Source organism: Nematostella vectensis, chromosome 14, assembly GCF_932526225.1.
Source record: "Nematostella vectensis chromosome 14, jaNemVect1.1, whole genome shotgun sequence".
Classification (NCBI taxonomy): domain Eukaryota; kingdom Metazoa; phylum Cnidaria; class Anthozoa; order Actiniaria; family Edwardsiidae; genus Nematostella; species Nematostella vectensis.
The window spans coordinates 3,024,991-3,039,520 of NC_064047.1; the positions used below are offsets into that span (position 1 = coordinate 3,024,991).

The window sequence follows — 14,530 nt, forward strand, 5'->3', positions numbered from 1 at the left end:
TTATTTAAAAGGAACACTTGAGTATTAATAGCATAAAAAAAGAAAGCATTTTTTAAATGGGGATTTAATATAAAAAGCTATTAGAATTGCAAACTATTTCATGACGTCAACAATAGAAATTAGAGCACCATAATTTTAATGTTGACATTTTCATAGTTTCAAGGTAAGTGTTTTCCTTTTTCTCGATAAAAAAAAGCTCTGAACTGTTACTGATTCTTATGTCAATTCCATCCAGGGCTAACAACCACAGCTTGTAAATGGTATTTTAGGATTACCACATTTTTATATACACACTATTTTTTCATCAGATATTCAAACAAAAATCAATCAGGAAATTGGTCGGAAAGACAAAAGGGTGATTCTCGGAATATCTCTCCAGCCTTCTTTTTATGAATGCAGGCCTAACGACAACGGCTGTTTTCCGCTGCTCAAACGACATTTTCTTTCTCGCGAGCTTCTGTGTAAACAGCCGATGTTAATCCTAGCTAATTATTCATAAAAGAACGTTGAGTAGGCTAGTTTTAAATTTGGATGCAAATGCGCTATGTTTATCGACGGTTCAGCGGACACAGGACACAGCGGACACAACGTATTCTAACTGCCCAAGTGATGGTATGAGCTAAATATCGAGCAACTAGGATAACGCAGGTATGAGATTTTCTAAACGTTTATTCGGGAGTACAAATATGACAATATACTGCGTTGAGATATGCCTTAAGGTGACATTTGTACTAGTATTGTAGGCATTATGATCAGTGCACGGTGATGCATTACGTGTCGACGACTGCGATGTTATTCTACCTCATCTGAGTCTCTTAGTATCGTAGGAAGTATGTCTATGTGCTCTCAGGTTACTACGGGTAGAACGAAAGCTAGCGCTCTGATCTTAACTAGCGATAAATAGCCTTGTTGTTATCCGAGTAGGGCGAGAAAGGAGGTACTCTCTACAAGGGGTCACTTACACCTACTGCACTCGGAGAATATAAGTCGTAATCCGCAGTGCTTCATGGATATCAAATAAATTGAGCGTAAATTAAAACAAACACAGGCTTAAGAAAGCTTATGCTTTCTTGTGTATGTGCTTCTCTAAACGTTCTCATGGCGTTCAGAGACCAGGATTCAGTCTCTTATACGTTACCCATGAACCACTGCGGGTTACGATACATTGATTCGCAGGTGCAACCTTAATTGTAATAGGTGTATACAGAAGTAAACGTCGATATCTCGACCCCCACCCCAAGAATTTACCCAGACGTATGAATATCCAAACCTCAAGCCAGTACTAAAATATAGTCACATCCGGTATGACAACACGTCACTATTTTCAAATAATCTTGCATACCCAAGCAAATAAATTACCACACATTTCCCCAGCTGTTCAATGATGGTTGCGGCTGTCGACACCTCGTCCTTTCTGCGCATGTCCGCCGCAAGCACTGCGTTTTTCCTCCTCTTCTTCTTCACCCTGAGCCCGCGTATCTCACACCTACTCCGAGGTTACAGCAAATTTACGCACGCGCAAAAGATTGATTGGGACACAAGGTGAGATGTTATGTTAATGCGTGAAGACATAGTGGCTACTCGCAAAGCGCAGTAGCTACAAGAAGACAGTGGGCTTCCAGGTATTTCAAATAATAAATTGATCAGTTTCCTTATATGGAAGTGACCTCGCTCAACAAAAACGAAAATTGTTCAGTTTCGTTATATGGAAGTGACCTCGCTCAACAAAAACGAAAATTGTTCAGTTTCCTTATATGGAAGTGACCTCGCTCAACAAAAAACCGATAATTGCTCAGTTTCCTTATATGGAAGTGACCTCGCTCAACAAAAAACCGATAATTGTTCAGTTTCCTTATATGGAAGTGACCTCGCTCAACAAAAAACCGATAATTGTGCAGTTTCGTTATATGGAAGTGACCTCGCTCAACAAAAACGATAATTGTGCAGTTTCCTTATATGGAAGTGACATCGCTCAACAAAAGCGATATTAAACAAAATTTTCTTTTCTTCGTAGGGTTGGATCAAATGTCCATGCAGTGCTAGTCAGTCTTATTGCTCTGTACTGCTCGTTCTTTGACACCCACACGCACAGCAATCCCATTTGGTAGGTAGTCCTGCGGGGGATAACCATTTAAACAAAGAAGGGTACTCCATTAAGCCCGAGGGGGGAGGGGTACCTCATATGGAGGAGAAGCTACCCCATCCGTGGGGTGCGTGTGTTGTGTGGAGGGGGAGGGGCCACTCGGAATGATCACCGCCTTCCCCTAGATAGTTTCAGCCTTTGTGGCCTAAACTTGTCAGTTTTTACAAACTAAGTAATCACTTTGTCATCGTCGTGTTTGTTTTCAGGGGGGAAGGTGTTCTAGTTCGTTACGGCGTCTCAATAACCCTTGGATATTTAATGGCCGGTAAGCTTGTTTGTGGAGAGCACTCTAATAAGATCCCTGATACCTCTGATACCGCCACGTGGTAAGTCGAAGAATCTCGATCAACCACTCCTTTATTATTGTTTACAATCGAAAATACAGGCCCGTACCCAGGATTTTTCTTGGGGGGGGGGGGGGGGGGGGGTGGGGAGGAAGGCTGCGAAATCCGAAAAAGTGGACCTAATTTTTGGGGGGTAGGGGAGGGGGAAGGGAGTGAGTTTTCTGATAAAAATCTGACCACCCCCCCCCCCCCAGAAAAAACAAAAAGGTATTTTTTGCCTGAGCTGTATCTCCACGGGACGTTTATTGTCGGATTTGGCTACAAATACAAGTCTGACTTATTGATCAATGACAATGACTTATGGATCAATGACTTTCGGCCATTGTGGGGGGGGGATGCGTTCTGCACCCCCCTGGGTACGGGCCTGAAATACCTGTTTTTTGGAAAGATAACTTCAAACCACCAAAGATTCAAGATTAATAAATTTTATTAAAATCACTTGCTTTTGAATTAGCCGATGGGAATGGATTCCTTGGTATTGTGCGGGAGAGTAAAATGGCGGTGTGATTGGCTTTCGGTTAAACGGTTAATCTATTCGTGTGACCCCAGATTTGTCATACGTTAAGGCATCCTAATTGTTTAATTAAGTACCCTGCTAGCAGAGCTTCCTTCCTGTTTGTTTCTATCAGTTCACTTATCCGTGTAGCGAGTCTGTTCTTTCGCGCAAATGAACAGACTCGCGACACGGATAAGTGAACTGATATAAAAAACAGGAAAAAGCTCTGCTAGCTGGGTATTAATTAAGATGTCGTGACAGTGAATTGTTTCGTTCATATTTCGCGATCGTGAATTGTTTTGTGCACATTTCGTGATCGTTGACTTATTTCATGCAGTTCGTGATCATGAGTTGTTTCGTGCAGATTTCGTGAATCATTTCGTGATCTTGAATTTTCTCGTGCAGATTTCGTGATCGTGTCGCTGTACTACAAGCTGATTGGCGACATCTTCACCATGACACATCACGTGGTCGCCATCCTGTCTTACTGTATACCTGTGGTATGTAAATTTTACACCCTTTATTACTATATATTATGATTGTATGGCTCCCATTCGGCACAGGGCCGTACTGGTGAGACACTGGGGGCAGGTCCCCCTAATATGTCATATCAAAAAAATTTAGCCGAAAATTGTCGTTTTCTCCAAACGCGGTCTCTTACATATAAGGAAACTAATATATTCCTTAATTGGAAAAACTGCATAGTTCTTGTAATTTTTTTAGGTTGTCGTACCGCAGGTGCTCCGTAAAATTTATGATTTGTAATCAGAAAAGAAAAACAGTGACTGTGACCATCTTTAGTCTATTGAGAAAGTCTTTGAAAAGGTCGGTACCAGACCCCCAAAACGACAACGTTTTCTCAAAATGTTAAAAAAATCATAAGGAAATGACCAGTAGGGGCGTGGCTGTGCCCCCCCCCCCCCCCCATTTTTTTCTTAACGTTTCTGTGTCATGCGCCACACATCCCCCAACATGTCCAGCCTGCTACAGCTTTGCGGTATGTACTCTGGCTGTCAGGGTTTTTAATATGTAAATTTGTTGTTTTACCTTAGGGATTTAGCATAGGACTCTACATTGCAAATTTTCGTCAGCTGGCGGAGTTATCGACTGTGTTTGTTAACCAAAGGTCAGAACTCATACATTAGCATCTTTGGCGACCTAGGGCGTCGCGGAGATCGGGCACACAGGGAGCGCGGCGCAAGAAAGAAGCCCGTTTCTTTCTCGCGCCGCGCTCCCTGTGTGCCCGATCTCCGCGACGCCCTGGGTCCCCGAGAATGATAACATTGGGTGTTTTCCCTTCAAAATTTTACAAACAGATGGTGCAAAATGCATTTGCTACTTTTTGTATATATAACAAATTACCCAGATATTATATTTCCAATTCAGCACTTTGAATAGGGAACCCTCGGTAACTCAAAATTATTTTCCCTTGGGTTTGCTTTATACAATAAGTCAAATCTTTGATCTCATTTCCCACTAGGTGGTACTACTCAGCATGCAAGACACCCCACTCATCACGCGTGTTCGTGATTAACGCGTGCTGCATGGTGTTATCATTCTTCCTGTGCCGTATTGCTGTTATGCCCTACTACTACTACAAGTGCTATCGGTATATATGGGCCTATACCGGGCCGGACCCAGTAGGCATGCCATTACAGGTTTTAACCTTTATGAACAGCGTTTTACTGGATATTATTAATATCTACTGGATGTATCGGATGGTCAAAGGTGGGCTCAAATTGCTATTGGCGTCGAATAATATCAACGAACGCGAGAAACAATCCTAGAATAGCAAAACCTAAACCCCTAGGTCATCAATACACTCTCCTTTATAAGAACGTCAAATTTTCAGCATCTATAGACTGTAAATACAAATGAATCATTAAAAGAGAATTACAAAAATGATTAATAACAATAAAATGTTTCTTGTTATGAACAAAATTTGATTCTCCATCTTAAAACACTAACAAAATATTTTACTGCTATCTGAGCTCCCTCCTTTTCTCAAAACTCAGCCTGGACGTTCTCAAAAAAATGTTCTGATAAAAAAGTACATCATATCTCATATATACATGATATATAGAAGTCATAAGTTGTAAAATATTTTTGTAATTTTATTCTAAATAATTTCTATATAAATAAATGATTTCATCTATACATGAACGTATTTTTCATTTTCAAAAGTTTTACAAAAGTCGACATTTACCCATCAAGGTGTTATGCTTCTCGTAAGGTTTAAATGCAATTCTACCTCGTAACTTTGGCTCTTCCCTTAAAGCCGCATTGTCACCAGTTTACTTCCGGTCAATTACGTAAAAATTTCCGATGATTTTTAACGGAAAACGCGAAAAATATGTCAAAATATTGAAAGCAGTGTGTCTATTGGAAGTTTCTTTGATGTGATTGATAATTTAGAGCGGATGGTTGTTAAATATCTCGGGTTCTAATAGATTCTTTTGAGGTTTCCGTCGGACCTCCGGAAGTAAATTGGTGACAATGCGGCTTTAAAAATCGGAACATTGGATCTTTTTGAAAACGAAAACGGATACGTGTGGACGGGGTTCTTTGAGCCTCTGCCAGCCGCCATTTTGTCATTCTAGCAAAGTGCAAGAGGGGAAGCTGTTGTGATATTTTAAATTGAATTCAGTAAATAAAGCACAAGTTTGTAATTTCAGATGGTTAGGTGGATTTGTTCTCATAATTTGTCTCCAATATAACAAAAACAAAGGTTTGGTTGACATGGGCTCTTTAAGATTAACGAAGGTGGAGAGCATACAACGGTGCACATTATGCAAGATTTTAGTGCGAACTAAGAAAAGGTTGTAGCACACTGACGAATCTAGAATGTGTGCCATTGTAGTCTGTCCAGTTTCGAAAATCGTATATTTCGTATTGTTTAAGAAGGGGGGGGGGGGGGGCAGGCGAGAATATATTAATTGATGAAATTGGGGAATGAATTCATAGGGTTAAAGGTTGTTCCCTTACTAGGGACACTCCCTGGAACCACTGTTACACTAATCTACCAAGGAACACTGCCTTTGGGTACGCATCCTGTAGCTTCTGCCATTGCACCATGAAATGGTCTGCCAGTCGATACATGATAAGACCAGACAGGGAGAGGGTTTTGACGCGGCATACACTCTCTATGTAGACCAAAGTTGTATTATGCATGCCAAGAATCTACATGGAAAAATAAAAAGGAAAAGTTCTAAAGGAAGCTCTGTTAATGAAATACTTTGATATGCAGACAATCTAAAGATAAATTTTAATGAAGTTTTAACCCATTGACTCCTGGCTTTTTTTGAGCTGAATTTACAAAAAGCAGACTGAAAACAGATACCTTCCCCCCCTATTCTGAGTTTTATACAGCCCGTCAAAGTCAAACACAGCTGCACCTAGTCAGCGGTATCCAAGCTTTCCAACAGTGCTTTGCGGTCCCCACTTTTAATCCCTTGTCATTGTGCTAAAGCCAGCACAAGTTGATGGCTGCTTGTATTTTTATCAAAAATACAGCTATGAGCATATTAGGAGAGTGTCTCAGGACATCATGAAGTCTACTGAGGCATAATTGAGTGCTTTGCTTATGGATATTTGCAAGTAAAGGTGGATTCATGATGATTTTTTCTTGTTTGGCTTTGCCTGGATGAGAAAACAATTTTCTAATCACCACAGCTCTCCTAAATGCTGTCTTTTCTGAAACCAAATTGATTCCAAAATTGTTTACACTGCTATTCTGAGTCTGTATGACCTGGAATTGATTTGTTTGGCTTCAGGGTGAAAAGACTTATAAAAAACCATCTGACTTTGGGGAGAGTGTTGACTGGCCCTCCACTCGTGAATTTTCCCCTGGATCTCCCAGAATGCTTTGCAATACGTAAAGGCATCTTCGGGGTTTTACAAGCCTTCAAGGAGTGGACATTGTGTTTTGAGGCCATGGAAATGTACCTGGAGGATCAGAATAAAGGTTTCTATTTGTGTCTTGAGCTATGTTTGCTGATCTCTCTCCCTTGTGTGGTATTTTGAGCATTTTATTGAGAGGGGTGATTCTGCTTTTCTCGATTTGAAATTTGTCAAAGAACCTGTGCTATTATTTGGCTTAAGAGTAGTTGAAAACACCTGGGTTGGATGCATATCTGCAAGACCATTTATCCCTTAGACTGATGCCTGAGTATCTTCATCTTGTTGTGTTTATTTTGCATTTATGGATTTTTTGGGTTGTGGGTACTTCCCAAAGCCGGTACAGGCCGGTTGAGGGGTCAATGTGTTAAAGAAAATAGTTTTAAAGATGGAAGCCATGCATGCCAAGAAATTAGATTATTTTTTCTTAAATAGAAAAAAAAACTGTTATAGTATTACTGTACCTTCACTTACTGGCCTGAGAAGTTGGTTTACTCACCCATTTAAGGTCATTCGCTTTTTACTTTTATTCAATGGAGAGGGAAACTTTACTGAAGTTAAGAGCAGGGCTAATTGTTTAAAATAGGGCTTATTATTTTAAATCATTGTTATTTGAAATTTCAGCAAACCAACCCTTTACATGTAAAACCATGTTTTGGTAGAAAAGAGCTTTCAATAAAATATCTATTTTTGGGTGTTTTTTTTGGGGGGGCATAGAACTATGAGAAATTGAGCTACAAACCTTAAGAAGAACCGCAGCTATACAAACAGGCACACAAGTTCCTGGGCCATTGCACAGAATCTGAAATAATATAGCAGGTAAGGTTCCCTTTCAAATTATTATCCCCTCTAGGTTGAAATCCCCTCTAGGTCGAAATCCTCTCTAGGTCGAAATCATCAAATAAGTGTACATCTTCAAATACTATAAGCATCCCATCTCAAATACTTGCCTAACTGCTGGCAGTAAAATTTTTTCCCCTTTAAAGAGTGATATATTGATACAATTATTCACTCTTTATCTTGAATACCCACCAAGTCAGGCTTGACGTCATGGACCAGTGGAAGAGTGGCCTTGAAGGCGTATAATGTGGTGAGTACAGATGAGACATAAGTCTGTTTCACTTCTCTGCTGCGAGGGATTCTTAGGATTTCATAATCTTTGTGCTGAAAAAGATAATCAACTATTTTTATTAGATTTCACTGGGTGGGATCCTGGTCCCTGCAGTGAACTTGCACAGCTTTAACCACTTTTTTTCGTTAACAATCCAAACAAATAAATCTTTAAAGCATAAACTTTGCAAACAATTTTGTTAGCAAAGTTTGAGGCCCTTTTAAGACCCACAGGAACCATGGTATATATTATCAGAAGTTATCTACTCTTCGTGACTGTGTCATTTTGTCAAAGTGCTTATACCTTACAGGAAACAATATGATACAAATTAGGGACAGCTCATCAATACAGGCAAATACCAGTATTCCCAGGGAAATTCCTCCCGTAATGAAAAAATATTCCCCCAAAAATTGTCTGGAGATACAGTCACTTATCACAAAACAAATCAATACAAATAAAAATGGATTAAATAAATAATATCTCTCTTTTCTTTCTATCTTCTTCTGTCTTTTTCTTACTTGCTTTTCAGCTGCCTCCTCTTTGAAAATTTCTGGTTTTTGTTTGGATTCAAACTCCACCACCTTCTCCTCACTCATTTTGTCGGTGTCGGCAATGAGGTACATTCTTGGGTTATACATATCAGATAACCCGCTCATGAGTCTTATCATCTCTGATGTATGCCCCCCTGTACAAAAACAATAAAACAATCTTTTTAAGGGTATATCGAGGGTTTTTTGAAGAAACGAACCAACCTTGAATTGAGGGCACAAGAAGGTATTCTTAGCACTTTTCACCCAAAAGTCAACTAGTTTTCGATCTTGAACAGATATTTAGCACTGTTGACTGTAATAGTACCCCCCTCCCTCCCTCCCTGAAAAAAAAACACCCTTTAACATTCAGAAATAATAAGTTATAATATAAGAGAGCTGATCTCACAAATCTAAGACCAAATGAATCTATTGAAGAATTTACAAACAAAATACCCATGTCACTTGGGCTTTTTAAAGGCAATGGCCGACTCACCTGATCCCATGACTATCAATGTTTTTACTGGCTTACTGCGCGGCTGTATTTCCATCTTTCTTCGTCCTAAAACCCACCAAATTCTTGCAAATGCCGCGATAAATAGCGCAAGCAAAACACAGCAGCAAAATACGACAACAACCGCCATTTTGGATGCGTGATGAAATAACAGACTGGAAACTATTTACCCGTGGCATTTGGAAGTAACATTGGGCTTCCTGTGGTGCAAGTCTAAACTGGTTTCCAGGGCTTCCTGAGCTTCAGGCAATGTTTTTTTACCGGTGTTAGGATTGCTGAGAAAAACTCAGGGGCGGATCCAAAAATGGGGGGGGGGGGGGGGGGGTTAATGGCCGGATAGACGTCTTATAACTTATCCAGTGGTTCTTGGTACGTCACATAGATCTAACAATAAACTTCATCAAGCCCCTGACTTCATGCTGAATTCAAGGTTTGTCGCGCAGTAAAGTCAAGCAGGGGAAAGCACATGGACAGTACCTCTCGTCCCTCAGACATTAATTTTCTTCAAACAAAGGGACTTTTTTTTACTCAAAACTGAGTGGGGTGGATATCCACCCCCCCCCCCCCCCCCTCCCCTGAAACTTAACAAAATATAGGCCACATTTCTAAATAATGTAAGTGCAATTACAAATTATTAGGGAAATTTGTAGGCTGGACTTAGTTGCCTTAAGGGAAAAGGCACTCATAAGGCATAATAAAAACAGACGCCTACCCAACCAGGAAGAGAAAAGGCCAGGTACCTTTGAGAGCAGATGCCTCTAGCCAGGGGTGGGGGGAACTTTCAGGCATCTTCTTGTCATTTCCTATGGGCACTACGGTACTTTAATGCCCCCCCCCCCCCTGTGTTATTGGTTACCCCATCTAATCAAATAACTGAATGATACACTATTTGCACATTTATTGATCAATAACAGTATTTAAAACACTTTTTTACATCTACCATGCAACCGTCAGCATTACCTAATATGAAGCTATCATCATTTACTATAAAACTCATATATTGCATATATATGGTATATTTTGATAGGCCCAATATGGGTTATTTTAGGCCGGCCAGCGGGTATTATATGAACAAAAGCGAAACCATGCCGCATCGGCCATAATAAGTAAAAAGTTTGACATTTGAACCGAATTTGAATAAAACGTTACATAATAATATCTTAGTTTAGTATTGCATGCTTTTATCTACTTTATTTGTAGTCTACTGTCCAGTTGTTCTTACCACTGCCATGTAATGTGCTTGCATGTTAGAGGTCAGAACAACTGCATTAGGGACTACTTTTGGAATTAAATTAGCTCTTCTTATTTGAAATATTACTGCCTTACATTCTTATTAATTTTAAAATTTGTTGTCACTGCAAATAAATATATATATATTATTTCTAGTTATTGTGAGAGTGCTTATAGAATAGTCTGTAAGTAAGCTTAAACGCCCTTCTAAAGTCTACAACGTTTGGCTACTTTTCGCTAGAAGAGAAAAGTTAGAAGCCCACGTTAGTACTTATGTTCAGAGAATTGGGCATTGGCTGAAGTTCAGTGACAAATATGTTTTTAAAACGAACGGAACTATTTTACTGTGTTGAAAAAACTGACGCTATAACACATCTCTTTATCGATTATGGGAAATCATTTCCACAGGAAGTCTGAATTCATTTTGATTTTATGACGAGGAACTGTGTTGCCGTTTGGCCCGGTTTTGTTTTTGTGGCTCGCTTGATCTGTCCGTTGCGTTTGATGGCTACCAGCATATCATGGGGATTCTGCATGAAATATCTATGTGAAGCGTATGAGTGAAAAGCGTTCAATTCGTGGATTTCTTGAAAAATTGTCTCTCTAGATCGCAGATGTTTCTGAAAAAAAAAACATCAAAGGTTCCTTAATATTTATTTCATTTTTGAATTACAACCGCCTAGGCAGGGGCGTAGCCAGGGGGGTGGCCTAGGGGGCCCGGGCCCCCTTTTTAGCAGCCATAATAATCTAACCAGAGTAGATTAATCAGTAACTTCACTAGCAAACCAGCGAGGCAAAGAAAGGAGTGCACACCAGAGCACGATAGAATCCTCATTGTTAAAAGTTCTTACCTTTGAACACGATGATTCGCGCGTGCTAAAACAGGGGCGTGTTTGGAGAAAAACACAGGGTGGGGTCCAAAGTAGAAAGTCATTAACCCCGGGTCAATTAAGTTCAAATCCATATCCTTGGTTCTGTTAATAGGTCACTAGATCTATTGGAAACTTTGCCATCTAAATGCACATATGAAATTAACCATCTTCCAATTAAAAACAAGTGTCAACTGGTAGCGTAATCATCTCGTCACACACACGAGTAGGGTGAGGTCCGGATCCTTTGGCCTCCCCCCCCCCCCCCCCCTCGGGAAACGCGCCTAATGTCAGATTATTTGTAACTCACCGTCGTTCTAAGTGCACCGTCTCTCTTCATTGAAAGGTATCGGCCCGTGGCGACGCTCTTCAGCTTGACAAGACTGGGGCCGAATGATTGCATCTCGAAGTGAACTACAAAAATAATCGTAACACATATTAAGAGTATGAAGAAAAACTACATAGAAAATCTGCATAGAAAGACATACAACTAAGCAATCATATGCTTCAGCACATATCGTATTTGCAAGTATGTAATAATGGTTCAGGTTTTCTGTGGTATGAATTTTGGAACACATGTAGCTTGCAAGACATTCACAGTCTGTAGGACCGATGAGAATAGCAACGGCTGGAAATTAAGCTTAGTGATTTCATTGTTGTGAGTAACAAACCTTTTTCGCTGTATCCGCCGGACAGTGATAAAGGAAACCAAACACTGTGCATTGGCTTGAGATAAATATTGCGCAGATATGAGCTAAGACCCCTTAGAGCCTAGAGTGTAACAATACAAACTTGTGAATGGTTCCATGGTCTTGCGAACGAATCGCCTTAAACGACGCTCCGAGTTTTATTTATATATTATTTATTTACCAAAACAAACAATCGCTATGTTTTACTGACTTAAAATGAAGAAATTGTAGCAGTGACTTGATTAGACAACTTCGACATGTCGTTATTCTTATCATAAAGAAGACCTCTTTTGCACTATTGGTGTGCGCCAAATATGGAATTTCAAGCAGTGGGTTGATTGGGCAAATTCAACATGACGTCATTGTACTTACTGTATTTGCTTCTTTGGTCCAATGTTCCTCGCACTAGCCCAGTTGGGAGAATTTGTAGATGATACCCACTTCGGCAGAAAATCGTGCAGCGAACCTTGTTAGTTGGTTTTTTCGTGAGTGACAGGATACTGCGCCAGTTGACATCGGTTTGTGAATGAGCCCAGTTGTAATCCCTGTAAATTTTTGTTTTGTTTTTCAATCTTGCGTTGGCGTGTTTTTTCTTTCTGCGAACACTTCTTTTGCTTTCCACAACATCATAAGAGAGGAGAAGTACAAGGAACAGGAGTTTATAAGGTGGACGCATGACTTTGTAGGTTTGCCCTGAAAAAGAAATAAAGAAGGCAACATAAGAATAAGATAGAGAAGTGGTACTTAATTAAAGCTTACGGCGAAGGCAAAATTATTTAGACCGAGGCTTTTATAATTATGACAAGTCAAAATGACAAAGAATGGTATTCTGCTTAGCTCAGAGATGCCATTACATTTTAAAACTTTTCAGTAACATTGCTGTGTACCAGTAGACTTGTGAACGAGGTTTTGTGCAGAATTGCAGAAGTCGGCAAAAATGACGACAAAGGTGCTACGACATAATAATCTAAAAAAAGATACTACCGTATACAGAAATGTTCTTTACTTCTTGCCTTTTACAGCTTATGAATTATACTCATTTTATTCAATGATAAAAACTTGAAAAAGGCGTTTTACATCACTGATCAACAACATAAAGTTTTGATGCCGAATTATGCACGCCACCGGTAGGTTTCTCGCTGTTGTCAAGTTCTTTAACAACCGAATTGAAAGCTGACGGAGAATGTCATAAATAGCAATCGCCTTCTTTCCCGGGAATCCGTAAATGAGGAAAGCAAGTCGGCATTAATTATTGAGTATTTACTAATGTAACTAAAGTCTTAAATGAAGCAACTAAATTCTGCATCGGAACTTTTGTCGCGTTTTTTTTTAGAAACCAAGGCAACGAATTTGTTCTACTTTTCAAATGGTTCGATGTCAATAGGTTATGGTTCCCTTCTAAAGGGGCTCTTCAGGACTTGACCTAGTGCTTCATTCGTCGAATATTAAGAAAAAGTAAAGTAACACATATTTCTTTCTACGAGTGTCAGAATTTGTAAGTGTTAGAGTGTTAAACCTTCTCACCTCAATTTTTTCTTGTTCTGGATAGCTTGTTAACCTCTCTGGACAAAAGTGCACTGACTGCGGGACAGAATCTCGTGTCGCTTGCTAACTTGTGTTGCTCTCAATGGCTGAACTGATGTTTTGTGAACTCAACTTGCCGTAATTAGCACCTTTCGAGACGACAAACTATTATCGACCTTTGCCGTGGGAGCAAACCTTCACAAAGGACGCGAGCCTTTTTGTTAGAAAACGCATATGCAAGCAACTCTTAATAATCAATAGGAGGAGCCCTTTTGAAATGCTTTCAAGCTTCTTCAACGAGCCGTAACATATTGAGTGCCGTGACTAAAGAGTGTATTGTGCCGTTGCGTGTCTTGTTTTCCTGTAGTTTTACCCTTCTTTGTTATAAGTATTGTCCAAAACATGACAGTAGTTCCGTCGTTGTGGGAAAGAATTACGATCTATTGTTTTCGTAAAGAGTTATTTGGGGTGAGCCCTAAGTATTTATCACTTAACTAAGTTACAAAGTTGTGAGTCAGAATCAAAATGAATGGAGCCTAATCACATTTCCCCGCCTCTTGTTTTTACGAACTCCTTGGGGACAGAATCGGAAGAGAATTTCTAAGGGACTATCAACTAAAGGCGGGCGAGAAAGCATAGCCTTATTACGCAAACAAGACCACCCTTGGAAACCAAAGACTAAAGAGATTTGTCTAATCCTAGGACGTCCTACGAATATCTGTGTCGTTTCAGTTGTTCTCAGTCTCTCGATGTTTGCGTGAAGTGTCGGTTTTGTTTGTGTCTCAAGTAAATCAATGGAAGGGACTATTCCAAACCATTCACACTGAATTTAAAGTGGCGGGACGGCTTTGAGAGAGTTCGCAGCGAAAACTCTCGTGCATAATCTGTGGCACTCCGCCGCCATTTGACATATAATTAGAGCTAAAACCACTTTGCCACTTAAGTATTAGCTAATTATAGCATCATTTCTTACATTTTTCATCTACCGAGTCTAACTAAGAAATCGACCACGCTGACAAGTTTCAAAAGAGTTTAACATACGAGCTTCTTTCTTTTTCCTTTATATTTCTTTGTATATTTTCTGTTTTTGAAAAGTTAATCCGTTACAGAAGTCAAATAGTAGCTAAGAATTTTCCGGAAACTTGAACTTAAAGCTACTTCGTGTAAAAAAAATCCGCTTTGATTT

General features: G+C 39.8%; 3 protein-coding genes across 4 annotated transcripts; 1 reads left to right on the top strand and 2 right to left on the bottom strand.

The window, feature by feature from the left end:
• The first annotated feature begins 88 nt into the window (after positions 1–88).
• LOC5504755 (TLC domain-containing protein 4-B) lies at positions 89–5,140 on the top strand. 2 transcript variants are annotated; one of them, XM_001625595.3, is made up of 7 exons: positions 89–648; positions 1,375–1,542; positions 2,015–2,104; positions 2,350–2,408; positions 3,389–3,483; positions 4,036–4,109; positions 4,464–5,140. In XM_001625595.3, exons 2-7 carry the CDS (start codon positions 1,382–1,384, stop codon positions 4,768–4,770), a joined length of 786 nt encoding a protein of 261 aa, XP_001625645.2. In that variant the 5' UTR covers positions 89–648; positions 1,375–1,381; the 3' UTR covers positions 4,771–5,140. The 2 variants fall into 2 exon arrangements, with proteins under 2 accessions (XP_001625645.2, XP_032228976.1); XM_032373085.2 differs by lacking the exon at positions 89–648 and having other exon boundaries at positions 655–1,542.
• Positions 5,141–5,884: 744 nt separating this feature from the next.
• LOC5504754 (UDP-N-acetylglucosamine transferase subunit ALG14 homolog) lies at positions 5,885–9,200 on the bottom strand. Its single transcript, XM_032373113.2, has 5 exons — positions 9,015–9,200; positions 8,510–8,676; positions 7,913–8,044; positions 7,623–7,682; positions 5,885–6,163 (listed from the first exon to the last, which is right to left on the bottom strand). Exons 1-5 carry the CDS (start codon positions 9,160–9,162, stop codon positions 5,993–5,995), a joined length of 678 nt encoding a protein of 225 aa, XP_032229004.1. The 5' UTR covers positions 9,163–9,200; the 3' UTR covers positions 5,885–5,992.
• Positions 9,201–9,915: 715 nt separating this feature from the next.
• Positions 9,916–13,563, bottom strand: LOC5504748 (fibroblast growth factor 1). The gene is made up of 4 exons (XM_032373112.2): positions 13,345–13,563; positions 12,193–12,513; positions 11,442–11,545; positions 9,916–10,882 (listed from the first exon to the last, which is right to left on the bottom strand). Exons 2-4 carry the CDS (start codon positions 12,494–12,496, stop codon positions 10,682–10,684), a joined length of 609 nt encoding a protein of 202 aa, XP_032229003.1. The 5' UTR covers positions 12,497–12,513; positions 13,345–13,563; the 3' UTR covers positions 9,916–10,681.
• Positions 13,564–14,530: the final 967 nt, after the last annotated feature.